This window comes from Rhinatrema bivittatum, chromosome 1 (genome assembly GCF_901001135.1).
Source record: "Rhinatrema bivittatum chromosome 1, aRhiBiv1.1, whole genome shotgun sequence".
NCBI lineage: Eukaryota > Metazoa > Chordata > Amphibia > Gymnophiona > Rhinatrematidae > Rhinatrema > Rhinatrema bivittatum.
The window spans coordinates 155,610,593-155,633,091 of NC_042615.1; the positions used below are offsets into that span (position 1 = coordinate 155,610,593).

The following is a 22,499-nucleotide window of genomic DNA, read 5'->3' on the forward strand; positions in this document are numbered from 1 at the left end:
TAAATAGTAAACTTAATATTGGCCTCTACAGAGGTAAAGCGCCTACAGTGGATTAATCAGTTTGCGATGCAAAAAATGTATCTCACGTTGCAGGAGCAGGGAAATAAGCCTAACCACTCCACTTTTTTTTTTTTTTTTAAATGAAGGCAGTATTTTCGCTATATTTATAGCATTTTGATGACGCTAGGCCTAAGTTTTGTAGCGGAGGCAAATGAGGATGAAATGACTTGCAGAAGGTCACAAGGCATGGCCGTGGGATTTGAATCTTGGCTTCCCTGGTTTGCAGCCCTAAATAGTAGGCGGTCCATATTCAGTCACTGTCAGATAGCTAAGTTAGCTGGATAAACTTATCCATCTTATTTTGAAGGTATATTCAATAGTGAAACTGCACTATTAAATATATGTACCGGCTAACTATAGTCAGCTCTTTGGCCCAATCAGACTTAGCCAGATACTTTATCTGAATATCAGAGTTAGCCAGATAACTTAGCTGGTTAATATAACTCCTCCCCAAAATATCCCTAATTTATCAAGTTAAATTTTAGCTACATAAGATAGCCGGCCAAAGTATAGCCAGCTAAGTTTCCAAATATTCATTTAGCTGGATAACTGAGTTGTCCATCTAAATGCTTCTGAATATGGACCTCCAGTTTACTCCTCCACTCCACACACTGTAGTAAATACATTTCCTGAAGCTTGTCTTGTCATAATGTCTTGGCTATATTGCTAAATTCCATGGAAGAGAGATTGTTTCTTATGCGCTTTTATACAATGGTGTATTTGGCTAGTAACACTATAGAGTAGTATCAGTAATAGAGTGCTACCTGCTGTAGATGTGTGATATTTATCACATTATTGGCAGGACCTATCCAATTTAGTGAGGCCTGGATAATCTAGGACACAGTTCCAAACTCTACAGCTTCAGGTGCTTCTGGTGAATTTTAAAGGAGTAGCTTTAAGTTTTCAAAAATAGCCATTTACATTTTTAATCAATGCTATTAGATGCGTGCTCTTCAAATCTTGCCGAAAACATGAAGAACTACAGTTTTATTTTAGATCAATAAAAATGTCATTGCTGCTTTTACAGAAATCATTTGAGACCAAGCCAGATCTATGCTCAGACATCTAGCATCCTCAAGCAGGCAAAGAAATAAAAAAAATACAAAACATCTGGGGGAATCCCCGCAATGAATACCTTTCTCATTTGGGTCAACAGGCCTTCAAACTCTTTTAGATTCAGAATTGCTCCGTTAAATGAAGTACAGTTGTTTGCAGCTTTCCCCAGCCAGTAAATAGTGACTAGTACCTATAAAAAGTAAAGAACTTTCAGAAACTGGAAATCACACAGAATCACAATCAGATCTCCAATGTATGTACATGTTAACACAGGGGAAATATTCTGATCATTTAAAGATGAGGCTGTGACAAATTAAGCAGAAACATCAGGAACCTACTGCAAGGAGTAGGTTGATAGTGCACGGGCTGGACTGTGACATTGGAGGTTCGGGCTCTTGTCCAGCTAGGCCAGTACGGTTGAGGTACATAATGGAGACAAACATGCTACAACTTAGTGAGGGAGGGAAGAAAGAAGGCTACTGCAGTCAAATCCTGCTGGTGACAGAGCTACGTGGACATTAAGACTCAGAAGATTTACTTCCAGCCTTCAGTGTACTTGTGTTGCAGGGAAATATAGGAAGAGGAATTTTGTATTTTAAGCGTGAAATCATTACATATAATCTGCGACTTACAAAAATAAATCTGTTGGCATTAATAAAAGCATAATGTTACATCAAGAACAAATGTTAAAATAGCTGTAAAAAGATAGGGTAAGACAAATTAAAAAAAAAAAAAAGTAACCAGTGGGTTTGACCAGGAACATCCTTGACCAAAAAGCCAAAAGAGTATCACTAGTTTAAACATCATCTTCATATTGACATTTATGGTGTCATCTGTCATACACTAATCATGTCTGTTTTTATAACTTTTGAGCACTGCAGCAACCCATTTCTTACCAATCAGTTGTGACTATCTCACAACACAGAAGGTTAGGGGAGAGAAAAAGGAGTTTACAGCAGACCAGATCACAAAGACACTCTCATACTGACATGGAACCAAGATTAAGAGCTAAGGCAGTTTCTTTTTAGACAAAATGTCATCTGAGATACTATAAACAAGCCATTGTAAAGAAAACACTGGGAATCACATAAGGGTGCTTAAAAAACTTGGCACTGGAAGTTACATTTTGATGTTTAAAAAAACAAAAGCAATATACAACCAAAAGATAATCAGTAACACAGCAAGTTATACAATGAACAAATATTCATCTCCAACCTTCCTCAGCTTCTAGCAAGTTCCTAGTGATGATCCTCAGGAACACAGAAACTCAAACAGTTGGTTATAGAAAAAAGTGGCTATATAAACTCTGGCCTGCCTAAATAGCCAAAGACAGCCTTCCCTACAGTTCCCTCCCCCCCAACACCAAAACAAGGCAAAAAACAATCTACTAAAAATTGTTAGAAGCTTGAAAACTGATATATAGAAAAGTCATCATTCCCAGACACACTCATGTTTTGAACATAAAATCTGTCTCAAAGGGATACAGATATGTTTTTCTTTCAGGACAATACCCCCTTTAATGGCACACAAATTTATGCAAACTTGACTCCATCAAAGAAGGAATTTAAAGATGGGACCTATGTGGTCTCTGAAGCTCATGCAGATTGCCATCATGGGAAAATTCTTATGTAGGTCCAATACAAATGATCGAAACCGCTAAGAATTCAATTTTCTCCAAGACCAACATAGCTGACTGGAGCTCTGCACTACTAAGAAAAGTCAACAATTCTCCTGAAAATTGGCACGCATGAATTCAGTGCCCATACCAAATATGGACAAATGATCTGCTTAAAATGGGGGGAGTACAGTTAATTAGGGGTTAAGCTTAAAGTTTTTTAAAAAGCTCACTGGGTATCTTTGTTGAAAAGAATATTACACAGTTTGTTTGATGTGCCTGAGAGCCCAGGCTGTAGTAGAATTTTTGTAGATTGTGATGCTTTTTATTGAACCAATTAAAAAAAAAAAAGATATTGCAGCCCATGTGCTATCAAGATCACAAAGATTCAGTCTTCTGATGTCTGAATTATGTTTGTCCAGTCAAAGGTATTACTGCCTACAGATTCCTGTTTCTTAAAGTGCCATAAAAGCTGCTGAACTTCTTAACATCAACAATGTGCAAACATATGACTTCTGAGTAATTCTGTAAGTGCCAGCGTTAAAAATATTTCTTTTTTTGAGAGGGGTTGGGAAGGGAGTGCTCCTTTGGGCTTCCAGTTTAATCGAAATAAAGGCTGGGCTTCAGCATCACAAGCTTTCCTTTGCAACTACCTTAGGACTCTTCCTCCCTGTTTTGTATCCTCTCTCAGCTCATTTTAGCCTATGACTTGCCATAATGGGTCAGACCAGAGGTCCTTCAAGCCTAGTTATTAAAGTGACCATCACTGGCTGCAGGTCACACAGAGCTCCCTTTCAGATCCCTGAGATCATGGGCTCTAAATACAGAATAGCTCTGCCAATGAGGCACCAGGCCAGTCCCAAGAAATGCATTTTTTTTAAGGGCTCCATCCCCCTCTTACTTTAGGATCTACATCTTGTACTCCAATAGTTTTACCAAGCAACTGTCTCTGTAGACGTTACTGCCATGAAGACATAACTTTTTTGTTCAACCCCGCCCCCTCCAAATTAGAGAGTTACTGAAGAAGCATAACACCAAGAATATTAGGTTTTAGAACTGTTTCTTTTTTCTGCATCTTAGGCAATTTTGCCCAGTCCAGTAGAGAATAAAGTAAACTGGTCTAAATGCTGCACGTTTCACTGCAGATATATGCTCTAGCTCTGCACGCTTCACCAGGGAAGCATCCTGACCTTACACTGCAGGGTGTGTGGACCTCAGCCAGAAACACATTGATAAAAATTTACTGCTGACATTAAACCAATTTGTCTGTATGGCCCAGAAGGTATGAGGCTAGGCACTAGCTGCAGCAGAATTTGGAAGTCTTCTTTTTCTTTATTTTTTTTTTAGTTGGACCATTACAAACTCATAGCTACTTCTGATGAGGACTTTTTATTAAGACACAACTTTTTGATGAAATTGTTCTGCTTCTTTTTATTTATTTATTTTAACAGCTACATAAACACAGCAAAATCCCCTCCTTCAGCAGATATACTCTCACCTATTCACTCATACCCCGATGAAACACATCGGCAGCACTACCATGGGCACCAAACTAGGAGCACACGTCATTAAAATCTTTCCCTACCACTCTACAGAAACTTTTTACGCTAACAGATCGTTTCATGGCTTCAGGTAAAAGACCAACAAAAGAAATCCACATTTTTATATAGTTCCCCGGATTGCTTCCATCTTCACTTTCCACCCTCATGAATTTTACCATTTGCTTTGATAATAATGAGATCTAGCGCCAACTCTTATCCACTGAATTAAAATGCATTTCTTTTTTGATAAAGATAAAGTAATGAAAATAAAACACATTTTTCCCTTTCTTTACTTCTCTAAAGAATTTTTGTCCTCTAATAGTATTTAAAAAAAAAAAACCAAAAAACCCCAAAATGGCAAGTGAACTTTGCATGGTTTCCAAATAAAGTCAACCCCAAAGGTCAGAAATTTTGTTATAAGACAAATCTGTGAACTAGTCAGCCTTGTTCTGTCTTACATGTAATACAAATATCAGAATTAGTTTTGGTCAACATAACAGCAGCATATAACTTTAAATTGTATTTCCTTCAGACTTGATCCCACAGGTGCTTGATGAGCATCTATAAAGAACTTTTTAATATATCTTAATTAAATTTACTCTCCCAACTCAGTCTGCCAATAATTTCTGAGAGGTGCCAATGATTCAATGTTCTGTTTTAAGTTGCCAAAATTATGGCAAACACTGAATTTCCCACACAGCCTGACTATAACATCGAAAGAACCTTGTTTCATAAATGCCGAGGAGACGCTCTATACGCAGGTCACAACGCTACAACTGCAGACAGGCTCAGACTTGCTAATTAGAAATGGCAAATTTGTGTCTAAATTGTTCAAATGAAAGAATCAAACATGATAAGCAAGCATCATTTATTTTTATCACGCTCTGCCAACGAGAGTTGGACACGCCTTACAATAGGTTTTGGCTACTCTGCACAGAAATTAAAAAAACAGGACAAGCAAATCCCTTCCAGTGTACAACAATGCAATCTAGAGGATGTGGAGAGGGGTTCATAGTCAGGGCTATTATGAGTGCGGACTAAATGCCTCTTCATTGTGTCAGGTCTCCAGGAGTTTTCAGAAAACTAGTAGATATGGACCTAGTCTAACATTTGATGGTAGAGAATTCCACAGGGTTGGGACTGATCCTGCAAAGATTTTTTTTTTGGGCTGGTAAAGATAATTCCTTTGAAGCTTGCACCACTAGGCATGCTTGAGGTAGTGAGCGCAGTGGGCGAGAAGGAATGTATAGAGTGAGGCACCTGCTGAAGTAGGCTGTCAGGACTAGGATTTATAAAGTGTTGGAAACCAGTGTAGGGTTTTTAGGATTTGAGTAATTCATGTGAATTTGTTTTTATTCTGCAACATTCAGACAGCAGGATTTTGTACGAGTTGTGTAATCCCCCTCTTGCTTTCACAGTCCCTAATGCAGGAGCTACAGCAAAGGCCCAGGGCCTAAGGTCACCATCCCAGACCTCTTACTGTTCTCTTGCCCATCAGACTTTCAGCCTTGGGTGCCGGAGTTCCACCAGCAGGGAGGAGATATGAACTCTGGGGGCCGCAGGGGTAGGGAATCAGGAAACTGCTTATGCTCTCAACCACTCTAACTCGCAGTTCAGTAAGTACGCGCACAAGGAGAAATAGCAATAGCAATAAATTGAGGTCACACAAGGTAACACAGCCAGGGTCCAGTAATAATGTTCAACAAAAATAGGTTTACTTCAACATAAAAAAACAGGATCCATACCAAAATGGAAAAAAGCATTAGCATAAAAAGCTAAATAATTCCAAGGGCTGCAGTTTATTTGGCCATAGTGCATCTCCCTCTTAACTCTTCTCCTCTGATCCGAATCAATGTCCAATATGGCCTCCCCTTGTAGAGGGTGAGAAAATTCTCCTTTTTCAAAATCATAAACCAGTGGGTGAAAAAAGAAAAAAAAAATTCTACTTGACTTCAAAATGGATACCAAAACTTCTTCTAGACCAGCAATCTGTCCCCTCTGTTAACTGCTCACAGGGGCAAAGTAACTGAGAATCCAGCTGGTCCAGCAAAGGTATACTTTTAGGACTGGTCAAAATAAAAAATAATCTATCCACAAAACTTTCAGCTTGGTGAGCCATGAGTCCTACCAAGCACTCTACCTATAAAATTCACCTTCCTCAGCTCCAAACCCTTCAATTCTTCAAGACGACCCCCCCCACACACAAACACACACTTCTGAGAATGCTTACCCCCATATATAAAGAGCAAGACCCACCCCAAAAAAGGAGATGGCCAAAAGATGGAGGAGGATTCAAGTATGCTAAAATCCCCAGAAAGGTGTCACCAGGGAAAAAAGTTCAGGAAGGGAGCGAAGTCACTGTCAGGGTTGTAAATGCCTGTTCAGTTTATCTTAGATCCAGATACAAAGTGCATCATAGTTAGTAAGCCAGGTGGGAGATCACAGACTTGGATGATAATAGTGAAGGCCTCACCACCTAGGAAGAGGGCAGAGATGACAGAGTGGGCAAAGGTGGAAGAATACAGAAGACAGCAATTTACAGTTTACATATTTCACAAGTTCTCAGTGGGTCAGTTGGTTGAACGTTTTTATCAGTTATTCTAAGGGAGGTTTTCAATTTTTGATATTTCAGAAACAGACAGCTTGCAATACAATGTCGCATTATTCTAGCAGTTATTCTGTTAAACTATGCCAAAAACTTATCTGTAGGACAATTTTTAAGGCTAAGAAAATTGAGTTCAATAATGACAGTTTGACACAAGAGCGTTCAAGATGAGAGAGAGATTTTGAGAGTGGGGTTACCCAGCATGTATAGGGAATCAATCACATAAGAGAGGCTGATACTCCATCCCCGTAGTTCTCAGAATGATACTAGAATGGTTTGTGTTTTACCTTTGACTCCCGATACCTGGAAGGTCCAACGCAGCACTTGAGAACATTGGGATATTTTAAGATTGCACCCAATTTTTCAGGATTTACCTATTTTTGCCTTGACTAGAGCAAAGAACCTTAAGGATAAATTTGTGTGCTCCACTTTCTGTCAACATAAAAGACATTTTTACACAGTGTGGCCATTTTCCTTTTTTTTATGTTTATTTATGCAGTTTCAAATATAACTCAAGGCAATACACTTGAATAGAAAATAAGGGATCAGCAGCTGAAAGAGAAGGAAATAGGGAACAAGAGCAAAATGCATTAGATTTAAATAATTTGACGATGTGTTTGGAATCATCTGTACTTGAAGTCATTGATTGTTCCACTTTGATTGTTTCTTTAGTAACTGAGAATGATGTTAGTAAAATGACGACTAGGTATTTTCGTCATTTAAACTCTCCATTTCATGGGTCATTAGTCCATATGTTTCCTGATATATCTAAAATAACCCAGGAAAGACACAGGGGCTTTCTTGCCATGAAACAAGAGACTGTTTGTTTAGGCGCTACATTTTTGCTCCGTTATCCATGCAAGTGTGTTGTAAAGAAAGGGAATGACTGCTACATATTTTTTTTGCCCCTGAACAACTTAGATCCTTTATTGATTCTTTTCCTATAATAGTTGGAACCACAGAGCCTCAAATGTAGTAAGCACCGTAGTTTTTTGGGTTATACCAATTCTTCATAAGTTTTTCTGATTTAACTCCTCAAAATTTCATCCCCCAGCAATAATTATAAGTTGTGATTATGAATAAGGCATTAAGAATAATGGAATTTAGTAAACTGGCATGGTTTAAGTTTATAATTAATGCTCATCAAAGTTTCCTTTTGTAAAATACTTGTGTATTTGTTAAAATTAAAAAAATTAAAATAAATAAAGAATAGAAAATAAGTGACAATTTTTACAATACACATAAAATTATAAAGAAATAAAGAACCATCAGGAAAAAAGAAAATGAAAGAAAAAATTGCCACAATCCAAGTCCTCAATTAGGGGATAACAATGTCACCATTTCAAGATATTTTAGTTCTAAAACTAACTATAAAGAAAAGCTGGCTATATCAAGGGTCTGTACAATGAACGAACTACATTCTGTCAGACTATTAGTTAGGCATAGGTGTCAAAGATATCTTACTAGAAAGAAAAGAAGAAAGTTGAGATGGTTGGAAAAAGATATAAGAAGCATTTTGATATTTTATAATGCATTTACACGGGAACTTTAATATAAAGAAAGTTTCCAGCTCCAAAACCTTTGGTTTAAGTAGCAGAAATTGCTTCCTCCTTTTTTGAGTCTGCTTTGAAAGATCTGGAAAAACCTGAATCTTCGTATTCAAGAAGAGTTCCAACCTATGGCGGAAGAACATTCTAAGAATCCAGTCCTTGTCTGATTCCATCAAAAAGGAAACTATCAAAGTGGCTGGTTTATCCAAATCTTTTTTAGATGTTTCCAATAACGTTGTAACATCCAAAGGTGACTTAATGATAGGTGAGAGCAAAGATATATCATTTGAATTAGCAGGACCCTTTTTGAAAGATTGTGCATAGTAAATACGTGAAATAAGTGGAAAAGCCTATTCAGGAATCTTCAAAATTTAGAACATAAGAACATAAGAAAATGCCATACTGGGTCAGACCAAGGGTCCATCAAGCCCAGCATCCTGTTTCCAACAGTGGCCAATCCAGGCCATAAGAACCTGGCAAGTACCCAAAAACTAAGTCTATTCCATGTAACCATTGCTAATGGCAGTGGCTATTCTCTAAGTGAACCTAATAGCAGGTAATGGACTTCCAATAGATATTTCTTCCACATTTCTTTAGGGGCCACTGTAGAATCTTTAGGGAAATTAATAAAACAGATTTCCCCCTAGCTTGATTTTCTAGAATTTCCAATCTTGAAGAAAACCTTTGATTTTCCTTAAGCTCACCACATTTCCCAGCTCTGTTTTATTTACCTCACAGTTCACCTTTATATCAGCCACTTCTGATTCCACTAATTTCAAACGGCTATCCAATTAAGAAAAAGATTTAACTAAAGGATTAATCTAACAAGCAATGTTAGTGTTAAATGCCTGGATAGTGTCCCATAGCGAATCTATAGTTATTATTGAAGGTCTTACCAATTCCACTGGAGCTGTAGGAGTTAATTCTTCACTATGCCCTTCTACAACGTCAATAGATGAGCCCCCCCGTCTTTCCTGGATCTTCAATCAGTGCTGGGAAAGAAAGCACTGAATCAGAAGGCACTGTAGCGTCTTTAAGATCTCCAACCGCTGCTTCTCCCCGAAACTGATTCAGTGCGCGTGCCTCCACGGGCTTGAAAGGGGCACGTCGTTCCTCCGGTGAGAAAGTGATGGAAAGCTCAGGGCGGGAACCAGGTTCCACTGCTTCACGTTCCACCTCTAGTGAGCCAAGTCCCAGCGTGAGTCCTCTACAGCGTAAATGAATGTCCATCGTCCCCGAACATCCGAGGAAGACGACTGCTGAGGTAAACCCCGCTCTCTGGCTCTTTTCTGCCAGTGTGGGGCATATTGAAGCAAAAGAAGCTGGGCTCAGACAGGACAGCTCAAGCATGCCGAGCCAGGGCGGCCATCTTGGAATCCCCAAGTGATGTAACATCTGCCCAAGATCTTTTAAAGGTCTCACAGTATTTTTTTTCCCCATCATGGTCTCTTTAATTTAGAAAGTTTCACAACTTGTGAATCAACAGGGGTCATCTATTTGATATGGTGCCTGTGCAATTGAACTTACATTGGTAAGAAATTGAAAAGTTAAGATTTGTATCCAAGAATGTTTGAGTTATATTAACAGATTGAAGTGGGAAGCTCCCCTTTATGTACATGAGATGGAGAAGGGAATACCATTCAGGATTTAACATTTGCTATATTAACATAGCCAGCCACCGTAGTTGAGAAGGTTTATTTTGCAAAGATTCTCTTATGCAAGGAACAATCTTAGATTTATAAATGGAATACTGTCATACCTAATGACCTCAACAAAGAGGTGAATTGGTCTGTTTTTTTACTATTATAAGGAGGTAGGAGGGCTTTCATGTGTGCACAAGTGAAGGTAGAATTGGATTGGGTAGTAAAAATTTAAATCTGTAGGATGTATGACAACGTTCCAGAGCTGACATTGTTTGAAAAGAAGGGGAGAAAGCTGTTCGTTCCAAGTAAGATTGTACAAATTTATAAAATTGCAATGGCCGCTGTGTCAGAGGCCTCTGGCCCCGCCCCCGGACCGCCCCTTTAGTAAAGCCCCAGGACTCAAGACGCGTCCCGGGGCTACAGGCCCGGTGCGTGTAAGGCGATTTACGCACATAGAACTTTTAAAATCCGGCCCTATAAGCATAAAATATTTTTTTTGTATTGCTCCTTCCAGTGGAAGAAGGCCAATTTAGTTACTATTAGAAGTGGGCAGAGGTGGTAAATTGAGAATGCAGTATTACACAGCAACACTGAAATATCAACTCCTCTATCATGAGAGAGCTGGAATACAGATTGACAAAAACTAGAAACAAAGTAATTATTTTCCACCACAGGGAAAAGAAGAAATGGTGAAATTGCCTTCCCACCATACATGAAGAAATCTCCATGCTGATATACCTGGGAGCATTAGATACTGAGACCCAAAGTATTTGAGATTCTGCAAACTGGTGGATGATCAAATCAGGGACACCCAATCCAAAAAGAATCTCAACTGGCAAACTGAGTTATACAGTCAAATATCCTCCATCTCTAGCCACCCCCCCCCCCCCTCCCCACCACCTCGGTACTTTTCATTAATTTAGTTTAATTAACTGTTACACTTTATCCAATGGATTAAATCAGTGGTTTGTGACATGTCAATGACTGGGTCGCAGCCCTGTCCCTATCCCCACGCTGGTTCTGGCTGCACAGCTGTTCTGGATGCGGCACAGCACCACTCCACTGTCGATTCACGGCTCCACGCTGCTCTCGGGAAACCTCGAGCCTCACAGCACCCAAGTGCCTGCACATCTCTCGCAAAGATCACCGAGAACAAGAAACAATGGGGCTCACAGTGACTGAGCGCCATGCTGAGCCAGGAGTCAGCAGGAACGCATGCAAGAGTAAGTAGCAGGGACAGGGTTGTGTGAGAATGAGTAATAGAAGCCGGGGAAGGGGGACAGGTGAGAAATGGAGGGGCTGAAGGAGTCTAAGAATGAGCCATGGGAAGAAGAGTGTACAAGAGAAAGAAAGAGGGAGAAAGGGACAGAAGAATAGAGCTGATGTGAGGGCAGCACTTTCATATTTTTAACCAAATTAAAAGGAACAGAGCAGGCAAGCCCACCTGTCATGTTAAACATTAGTGAAACAACCTGAAATTCCTTTTACCATTTTTTTTTTAATATTTAAAAAGTGTCTTATGAACTGCTTTTCCAGTTCTAAGAGAGGAAGGTTAGAATTGGACAGTCATGTGCATCCCTTAGCACGGATCAGGCACTGGAAACTGGTCTGCTTACAGGAAGGAAATAGTACAGCTATAGAAAAACATCTTCCAGGGTGTTGTGAATTATAGCAGTGCAAGCACTGTCATCCAGCCAAGGCCCTGCTTCCTCATTCTACACCAAAGTATCAATTTCTCCATCCAGGGACTGTCAACGAACTCCATGGGCACAAAACACTAACAATGGCTGAGTACCTTCTGACAAATAACCACTCTAGGCATAACCAGCATCATTCTGTACCAGATGCATTGCTTAGTGGTGTGTGTGTGCGCGACCCAGTGTTGCACGCCTCGCCTGCTGAACTTGACGCACCCCAGGTGTGTAAATGTGAAGCAGTATAATTCCAGCCCCCTCATGCTTCACTACTGTGTTTAAAATGGTTTCAAAGTAACATCAATGTTTAATTTTACTGGATATGACTCAAAGTTAGCAACTATTGCACTTCTTTATTTTATTGCAGCCCCTGTCCCAGGCCTGGTTTGAGTACAGGGGCTCACTGGGATAGTCATGGCACTCTGTCAAGTACTGTAGATACCAAATAAGTCCCCATAAATTAAGTTATCAACTCTAACTGTGGCCACTTGTGCTTTCACTGTGGCTCCTCTGCAACACAGAAATGGAACACTGCAGAGTGGAGCAAAGCAAGAACCTTAATCTCCATGACAACATGCGTGATTCTTGCTAGAAATGACTGCAACCCAAGATCTCACCCAAATCAGGCACGAGAGGAGGAGAAATGCTGAAAACATGCAACTCTCCCAAAAAGAACCTACCTCCTCAGAAGACATCAAAGTGATGGCAGATAAATTAGTTGGTGGCTTGGCATTGCTATTGGCAGTTTTTACGGACGATTTGAGGGTCTGCATTCTTTTCAGAAAAGAACTCAAACTGAGCACTTTATATCTAGATTTAATTTGACCCCTCTTGGCCCTGAGGTTTTATCACAAGTCCTCTGGCAACCTCAGATGAGTCGCACCTTTATTTTTTTTTGAGCACTACCAGCCCTACTTTCCAGGGTTAGGGGCCTATTTACTGAAGGTTTTCTCCCATTTTGTGACTAAGGGAAAATGCTTAGTAAATAAGGCAAATAGTAAGAATTAGGGTCAAATTCTTTCCTCTCTAACCCCTGGATTCATCAAAATGCTATAATTTTGCATGGATAATGCCCATGGTAAGAAAAAGTGGTGCGTTTATAATTTTAGAATTAACCCACCATGCATTAACATAGCGCTTCGCATAGGTAGTGTGTATCACAGGATGAGTTAAAAGCTTTCGCACCCTCACCAACTGCCCAGACAGGCTATTATTACTGTGGGGAGAGAGGGAGTCTGCGCCTCTTTATAAGGCCTTCATAGTAGTCAACTATTTATATCACTACAGGAGGGCCAGCTAATAACTCGAGGTGAGGTTTTCGTGGTGGTTTAGGGTTTTGGGGCCAGTTTGACATGCAGAGTGTGAGATGTACGAACAACATAGTACACCTCAGTGAAGATTTGATGTCATTTGGAGTGAGGAAAGTCTCCCAAAGATGAGATTTCTACAATATTCTTTTGCCCTAGCTTGATGGACTCTAACAGGGTACATCAAGCTAGGGCTAGAGAACATTGTAGAAATCTCATCTTTGGGAGACTTTCCTCACTCCAAATGGCATCAAATCTTCACGGAGGTGTACTGTGCTGTTCGTACGTCTCACTCTGCTTGTCAAACTGGCCCCAAAACCCTAAAACCACCAAAACCTCACCTCGAATTAGTAGTTGGCCCTCCTATAGTGATATAAATAGTTGAATACTGTGAAGGTCTCCCCAGAAGTGCACTCTCTCTATACTCCATTCCACTCTCCCCCAGCCCAGAAATGGCCGAAATGCCAGGAAAAAAAAAAGTGTAGTTATTTCTGGCATTAAAAACATGCAATAATGCCCCTAATTTTCATTAATCCCGCCCAAATCCCTCCCTGATCCCTCCCCTTTAAAAATTTGCATTCGCACCATGCGGTACCAGGACTATTGCATGCATTATGCCGTTATCTCGGGCATTAACGCCATAAATGCATTTTGATGAATGACCCTGTGAGTTTGAACTTCAACAGCAATTTGTGGAGTTGGTGTGAAACATGTCTGATATCCCACACATATCAAGTAATTTATAGGTGCTACCAAATACCACCCCTGAAACTTTCTTGCCTATTAATTCTAGCCACAGAATGACTGAGTAGCCTTTATAAAATGACTAATTAAAAGTCCTCCAAACACCATCTACAGGAACAAACCATTGATATAAAAGACATCTCTGTTCATTTCACTTTGTGATTACCAAAGGACTATAAAAAGAAAATTATGAAAGATTGTTCCATAGTAATAGCACCTCATTATGCAGTTTGAATTAACCTGCATACAGTCCTAGGTTAGTTCAATTTCAATATAATTATGCTTAATTGATTCTTCGTTCTATAAGTGTCTCTTTGGTTAACAGCTGCTCATTTTTTCCCCCAGTTTTATACATTGTTTTTCCCAGTTCTATGTAACCCCGGTTCTATGTAGTGCTTGTTGCAATATTGTGTTCCACTGTAAACCGATATGATATGTATCTTGCCACATGAATGTCGGTATATAAAAGTTCAAAATAAATAAATAAATAAAATAAATAATACTGAACTATTAACAGTAGTAGCTCATTACAAAAGGAAATGAAGAATACCACCTACATTTTTCAGTTTCCGGTTGCAGTCTGTGTTCCTGCAGGGAAGGAAATGAAAATATATTACAAGAAATCATAAATGTTCGCATGCAGACACTATAGATTTGTAATATTAAATTAAGTTAGAAGCTTATGCAGAATATCCTTCACATGGTACCACTGTTATGAAGCAGGAGCAGCCCTTCAGATTTATTTATTGTATTCTACCCTGTTGCAGTCTCTCGCTCTCTCGCTACTGCACAATGCCATTTTATGAAGGAAAGTACAATTTAAATTTAAAAAAAAAAAGATTCAACCTTCTTTATAATATGTCAAGGTACAGGGGAATATGGTCTATTTTCCAGTCAGAGAGATAATCTACAGAATGAATCATAATCCTATCTGCACTGCTCCTACACCAATGATAAGCTATATAATATTTAGTTTAATTAATTAAATTTATTATTCAGAGAGCTCGCAAATTTATTTGGGTAAAGTTATGAGTAACTTTTCATGGACATTGTAAGGATCCTTTGCTGACTTCACCTCTGGCCTGCAGGTGGCACTGAGAAATGCTTGGACTATTTATCTAGTCACCCAGCTCTGTGTCTCTCTCCCCCCCCCCAGCGGACATTTTGTTTCATGCCTAGATCTGTATTTATACTCTGGTTTTTCATCAGTCAGTTGCCAGAGCTTGGTCCTACTTTCTGGTCCTTGTACTCTGGCTCCATCTTTGTTGCCTGAATCCAGAAAACAACTTCAACTCCGGTTTCTGCCTTCAGCATTCTTGATTTACCTCTGTGTTTTTGGTTTCCTAGTTTTCCTCTATTCCAGGCTTCTTGCTCCCTCTTTGTATCACAGGCTACCACTGCTTCTCATGCTTTGCCGGCCACCACTACCTGAGGGCTCAACCCGAGAGGAAGGTGGTTGGCATAGGCCGAAGACCTTCTTACTGTGAGTTGCCTGGATTTGCCTCTCCAAACATTAGACAGTTTAATTCCTGGGGCAATCCACAGATACTCAGTGGGACTTACATGATAAGTCTGCTTCTGAATATACACAGATAAAGCTATGCATGTAATGTTCTGAAATAAAAGTAGGATAGCTATTTTTGCAAAAAGACTTGCAAGCATAACTTTAGCTGGAGAGCACTCAATGTCTGGATAAATTGTGTGCACACAAAACATTGTTTGGTCAAAAATTATGTAGTCAGTGGGAAAAGTATTTGAATGTCAAGTTTCGTGTAAGTCAAAAGGTTACACACAAAGCCTTTCAAAACCACTCTTAATAACCAATGTTCACGCCACGTGAAGTACTATAAAAATCACACTCCAAGTAATCCAATCCGTATATATACATACAACAATACTCACACAACTAGTGGAAACATAGTACACAATAATCAAAACGCACCAAGAGGCAATAAAACCTGGCAGTACAAAATAATACCTGCAAGTTCTTGCCCCATTAGCCCAACCAGCAGACATAAAAATCACCATACCTGGAAAGGTTTCCAATGCCTTAGAGTCAACAAGGATCCATCTGTAAAATCACCTACCTTTTGATATTATCTAGTCATTCATTTCTACAAATAATGTACATGAATCCAGGGTCAGTGCTAACATTTTTTCTGCCCCGTGTGAAAAATTGCTGCGCTGGTCCCACCCCCACCCCAGTTCTTTGTTTTTCTTTTTTAATACAAAATTTGTGTTGTTTCCCCAATAACCAACACACTATAGAATCTGTCAGTTTCACACTCTGTCCCAGGTCCCCCTTCACTTTATAAAAAAAAAAAATCCTGCTCCCTCCAGCAATCCAAACTTGCAAAACTGACACACTCCTGTGAGCCTATTTTACCCTTTCCACAGGTCTAAAATTTCTAAATTCTGCAGGAATGATCCCCAGGTACTCCTGCCCCACCTACCAGTACATAAAAATCAGTGCCAGCTGGGCTCGGTAGCTGGCACCAGTTTTTTGTACAGAAAAACATGCACTGCTGTGGTGCCACTGCAAAAAAAGCCACTTGGAACCCATAAAGTAGACAGGAACAGACAATGTGAAAAATGTTGATGTTACAGGGCAGTTAAACCCCTGAAGAACTGAACCACTGACAGAGCTGTATAAATTGTGTATATATTAGAGATGTGCATTCGTTTATCACGTCGTGGTTCGGGGGACGCAACCCACGAAACGGATTTTCCCTGAACTTCAGGGAAAATTCGTTTTTTGGTTTAGTGTGGGGGGAGGGGCACATTTATTTAAAAAAAAAACCAAACCAAAACACCCCAACCCTTAAAATTTACTGTATTACCCCCCCCCATCCCAATCCCTCCCCAAGACTTACTAAAAGCCCTGGTGGTCTAGCGGGTCCCACGAGCGATCTCTCCCTCCGGGCCGTCGGGCCTGCTACGAATCAAAATGGCACCGATGGCCCTTTGCCCTTATGATGTCACAGGGGCTACCGGTGCCATTGGTTGGCCCCTGTGACATGATAGGAGCAATGGACGGCCGGCGCCATCTTGTGCTCCTACCATGTGACAAGGGCCGACCAATGGTACCGGTAGCCCCTGTGACATCGTAAGGGCCATCAGCGGCATTTTGATTTGTAGCAGGCCCGACAGCCCGGAGGGAGAGATTGCTCGCAGGACCCTGCTGGACCACAGGGATTTTAGTAAGTTTTGGGGAGGAATTGGGATGGTGGGGGGGGGTAATACAGTAAATTTTAAGGGTTGGGGTGTTTTTTTTTTCCCCCAAATCGGATTTTTTTTTTTTTATTATTCGTTTTTGCCAAAAAAACAATCCGTATGAAAACAAGTTTTCCCACGAAGTGCCCAAACTGAAACCAGACCCGACCCAGAAAAATGAAGCTCATCTCTAGTATATATACATTCAGGATTTGTTAAGCCTTTTGGCTTTGCTTTTCTGTTAAACTGTCTTCTTTGATAAACTAAACCACTGAATTCTGTATGCTAGTGATCAGTCTCTGAGGCCCTCAAGAAACCTATAGGTCATATTCTGCTGACTTTGAGCCAACATCTGACAGTGCCCCTCTGCCCTAGGACAGGAATGCATGGTTAGAAAAGGGTGTACAACATGATTTATGGCTGGGTACTGGCAAGAAAAATCAGATAACTAGATATTCTATATAAACCACCTCAAGACCAACATCATAATATTGGCAGTAACGCAAGATGTTTGATGACATGCTATAGTCCAGTGCACTGAATCCTAAGTTACAGACTGCTTTACTGCTGAGATTCATGGGACAACCTCCGGGAAGTGAGCAGATTTGATTTTATATTGTAAATATATACATTTTCATTCTCTGGTTTTGATGTACTTGTTCTATGCATATACCTTCTTGTATCTTACCTTCTTTTACATTTGTATTTTTTCCTTGTTTACCTTAATTCTTTGGTGCATTGCAGTTTCTTTGTTTTAGATTATGACTCAATTTACTGGGACATTAAGGGCCGGATTTTAAAAAGGCCCGGTGATGTGCATAAAGCCCCGGGACGAGTAAGTCCCGGGGCTTTACTAAAGGGGCAGGGCCAGAGGCCTGCAACACAGCGGCCATTGCTGCTGTGTCGAAGGATTGTGTGTTCGCAGAAGGTAAATAAAAATTTTGGGGGGGGTTAGAGTAGGGCTAGGGGGAGGAAAGGTTAGAGGAAGGGGTGGGAAGATCAGGTTAGGGGGAGGGAACGGGGGAAGGCAGAGCAGCTTGCCGCACGCAAGGTATACAATTGTGCACCTCCTTGTGCGCGCTGACCCCTGATTTTATAACTTGCGCGTGCAAGTTATAAAATCGAGTGTACATGTGTGCACGCTGGGTAGCGCGCACACACGGACACCCGCGCACACCTTTTTAAAATCTACCCCTAAATGTGAAAATCAGCTAAGAACAGTGTGAAGCTATTTTCTGTTTGCATCTTTGGAAATTAAAAGAGTGTCACTTAGTGACCTTAACCACTCCCTGGCTATTACAAATATTAGGCCTATTGAAACGCATGTTAGGTATGGTTTGGCCCTTGGATAGCCTTGAGTAAACTGAAAGACAATATAGAAAAATTCCCACACCACAACAATACTAACTGCAAATACTCAAACAGGAACAACCCTATCTATGAAAAGGCAAATATTATACCAGGCCCTAAAATACCTTTTAGAAAAGCAGAACCCTCCAGTCTGCTCTAAATTCCTACATAGAAACTACATGCTAGCAGAATACCTCACCTCTCTTACACATGAAGAACAGAGAGCCCTTCATCAAATACAGACTAAAGAGACCATAAAGTAGAAACAGAAATGTGTTGATAGAAACTGAACTAGAAAACTTCAAGAAGCCAGACTTTGTATTCAATGATCAAATGGAAAAACAGAAACATCACTAGTCCTCAAATCAAATAAAATCAGGAAATATAAATCAATAAACCATACTAATAAAAAGATTACCACCAAACAGAACATCCAATAATTAAACACTCATAAAAAGTTAAAAATTTCCAAACAGCAATAAAATATTTCAAAATAGCAGACATCAAATATCCAATAATTAAAACAAGAAGCGAAAAAACTCCGTCTCATACCCGAACACTTGATTTCCAGTCATCCTGAGCTTGTTGTGGATGGGTGGAGGTAGCATCAATTTGTTTTCATAGGCAGGCTCCGATTTATACACACCCATATGCTGGCTCCCATTCACACATACATCCTATCCCCTCTCCCAGGCAGGTTCCCATTGGCATACATATACCTATCCCCAGCAGGCAGGCTCCCATTCCACCCCCCCCCCCCACACACACACATATATCCCTCCCCAGACAGGCTCCCATTCACATACACACACCCTCAGGCAAGCTCTCATTCACACAAACATCACTCGCAGGCAGGCTCCCATTTACAACCAACCCACCCACCCATTTTAGGCAGGCTCCCATTCACATCTACTCATTCCTAGCAGACTTCCATTCACACACACACAAGCACCCTTTACACAGGCAGAGTCCACAGGTCTCTTATTCCTCTTCTGCTGTTTTTGCTCCCACCCGGTGCCATGCTCCTTGGGGGGAGGACAGGATTCCTTGCAGTGTTGTATAAGTCCTTCCTGCGGTTCCTCATGTACCAGTACTGCAGTACTCAACACTGGCGGTATTAGCACTTTCTCTATGCTCATCTTGTGATACACGAGATGAGCATACAGGAAGTGCAAACACCGCGAGTGTTGAATAGCAATGGGGTCGGCCAGCACACGAAGAGGAGTCGCAAAATGTTTTCCCTCTTCTTCAGCCAGAGTGGGGGTCTCTCTCTTCATCCAGTGCTGGTGGAATGGGGTCCACTGGCAGCGGCATGGGACTCTCGCTTCCCCCTTTAGTGGGTCCCATACAACGCCCTCCAGGGTGTATTGCTCCATGCAATTGCACAGTTTGCAAACCCACTAGTGCTGGACCTGCATGAATCCATTCCACAAATCCTAACAATGAACCAGAAAGATACGGTAAAGGCATATTAAGGACTATTACATTTCTCCCTAAAATGTATGGTCTTAACTTCCTAAAGTCCAGATAGTCACAGGTCTTCTGAGCCTCAAATCTCATTTCTGGTTGCTTGGTGGTTGAAAGGTAGGTTTCCTTCAATGGGGATTCTGTCAATCATGTGAAAGGCATAGGGTCTGAATGGGCATATAGCTATTTAACTTTTATGATGGATACCCCATGCCGTCCTCTGATCACCTTAAATGTTAGGCACAAAATCCTGAAATGAACCCTACAGCCAATAGGCAATACATTGGTGGGAGTCTGTAAACTTCAGAAAGACTATCCCGGCTGCAGCATTCTTATGGACCTTCATTTTCGGGCTTTATTTTTTAAATTTTCCTCAGGAATTTATAAAAATGTATTATGTCAACAACAAAACAGGAGAAAATCAGTAGAAAAATGTGTCTACTTTTCTGGGTAATTACTGGAGTTTATTTTGGTGGACAAAGGCAGGAAAATAAAATATTAAACAGATTCTCCATCTCAGCAGCATTTCTCTGACCCAACTCCTGCCTAACATCACAATTTATGATGAAATTTAAATAGAAAATAAAAAGTATAGAACAATAGTAACACTTCATGTATGAAAAACAGCCTCTTTTCAATGAATTCTAGTGTCTCCTTGCTCAGGCAGGACTTCACAATTATTATAGGCCACTGGGTATTGTTAAATGAAGGCTGCAGTGTGACCAGTCACAAACCCAGTTTGTATCATACATCCATTCTATAATGGCCAGATAAACAGTACCAATAGGATATCACAATTTTGAAATTAACTACAAAATTCTCTAATAGCAACATAAAAAATACTCATGGCTATGATCTGCATGGGCAGTATAACACATGTGAGGTATTCAAGCCACTCAGACTTTTAACCTGAATTATCATAAAGCTTGTAGAGGGTTGTAATAAAATGAACATTTTGTAGCCAAGGACTGATATGTCATAGCATCATCAAATTCTCTTTCGCATATTTTTTGCAGGCAAAAACAATTCCTCCACAGGAGTCTAAAAACAATACAACATCTAGATCATGATTTTATAAACAGGAATCTTTCTTTATGAAATTACAACTCTGAATATAATAGGCCTGTTGACCAGAACACCATTCTTTTACTTAATTTACTTTTCATTTTAATTATGCATCTTATTTAAACAAGCTTAATTCCATTAGGCTTCAGAAGCTGTGCAGTTGGTGTGCCAAAAGTATTCCTGGTTTGCTTTGATTTCTTTTATTCTCTTCAACATTTTTATATAGATAAAAATTGTTTCCTGCTAACCAGATCATGTTTTCTAGCTTATTCACACTTCACAGCTAATGGAAATGCATGCACTATTATCTAGATTAATATTACAGTCTGCTACAGGAATCTCTTGGCCCAGGATCATTACCATTGTGGAAGGGCCTCAGATCCAGTGGATGTAATTAGGTTACCCATGCCAATTAGCTCAGCAAGTGAAACGTCTTCAAGGGATTCCTTATATGCACGAGTCTCATGAGATATATTTCAAATAGAAATCTGAAATACTTTTGATTTCCTACTACCATACATAAAAAAACAAACCGGTATCTATATTTTTTTATTTGAGTAACAGCTTCAAAAGACCTCATTTTGTCTAACTGCCGATTATTGTAGTAAAGTATGTAGCCTACGGTTGGCAATCAAATCCACATGATAATATGACAAGAGGAAATGGTGGTTTTCTTTTTCCCTTAATTACAATGTGTGATACAAATATGATGGGATAGATGATTGCATAGTATTGGTTTGTCCAAATAAAGCCACCGATGGGTATATGCAGCTTCTGCAAACCTCTTGGAAACTTTTATTTTAATTGCTTTGGTTATCTGGTCTGCGCTTTGAATACACAGGTTAATGTTTTACTGTTAAATATGAAGGGCATAGCATCACATATTAAATGGGAGGCAGGGATTGCAATTTGCCGGCAGAAGTAAGGCTCAGATTGTACTGCGTCAAGAGACTCATCTTTCTCACCATGAGAAACTGCTCTAACTGGGTTGGGTGGCTCTCTTATGCTTCTTTCACTTCAAGAAGTGGGATGGGAGCTTGTATTTTAATTGATAAAATTGTTCCCTCAATTGGCAGTCACTTTGTTTTGACTCAGACAATAGACTTGTCATTCTAGATTGTACATTACATTCAATTCCTTTTATGCTAGTATATGGGCCAGACTATAATCACTATAAACACATTGTAAATAAAACCTGACATGCCTTTCACCAACTACACACCACCTGCCCCACCCCAACTCACAAACTTTGTAATGTTTTAGTGAATCCTATCAGTCTCTTAACACCCCCCCCCCCCCCCCCCGTCATCCTGAGAAGCTGCTAGAAACAAGCACTGTCTGGTTTGACCCTCAACCCCTCTGATGGGAATACAATCAGGATGAAACAGGCTCCGTAATAAGGGGGTTATGGGTGAGGGTGAAAGGAAATATTTCTTTACAGAGAGCCTGCCTGTGTAGGTGGAGACAAAAACAGTATCTGATTTCAAGAAAGCATGGGATAAATACAGGGGATCTCAGAGGAATCAATAGGAAATGTAAGCTGAATTAGTTGGTATGGATGGGCAGAGTAGATAGGCTATATGGTCTTT

At 40.2% G+C, this 22,499-nt stretch overlaps 1 protein-coding gene across 14 annotated transcripts in view; it reads right to left on the reverse strand.

Moving 5' to 3' along the window:
* LIMCH1 (LIM and calponin homology domains 1) overlaps positions 1-22,499 on the reverse strand; it is a 692,462-nt gene that overhangs the window by 151,576 nt on the left and 518,387 nt on the right. For all 14 annotated transcript variants that reach the window (XM_029588796.1, XM_029588765.1, XM_029588757.1 and 11 more), the window contains 2 exons: positions 14,373-14,403; positions 1,196-1,306 (listed from right to left, as the gene is read on the reverse strand). In XM_029588796.1, the coding sequence (XP_029444656.1) occupies positions 1,196-1,306; positions 14,373-14,403 (142 nt within the window). The remainder of the gene's footprint in view (positions 1-1,195; positions 1,307-14,372; positions 14,404-22,499) is intronic.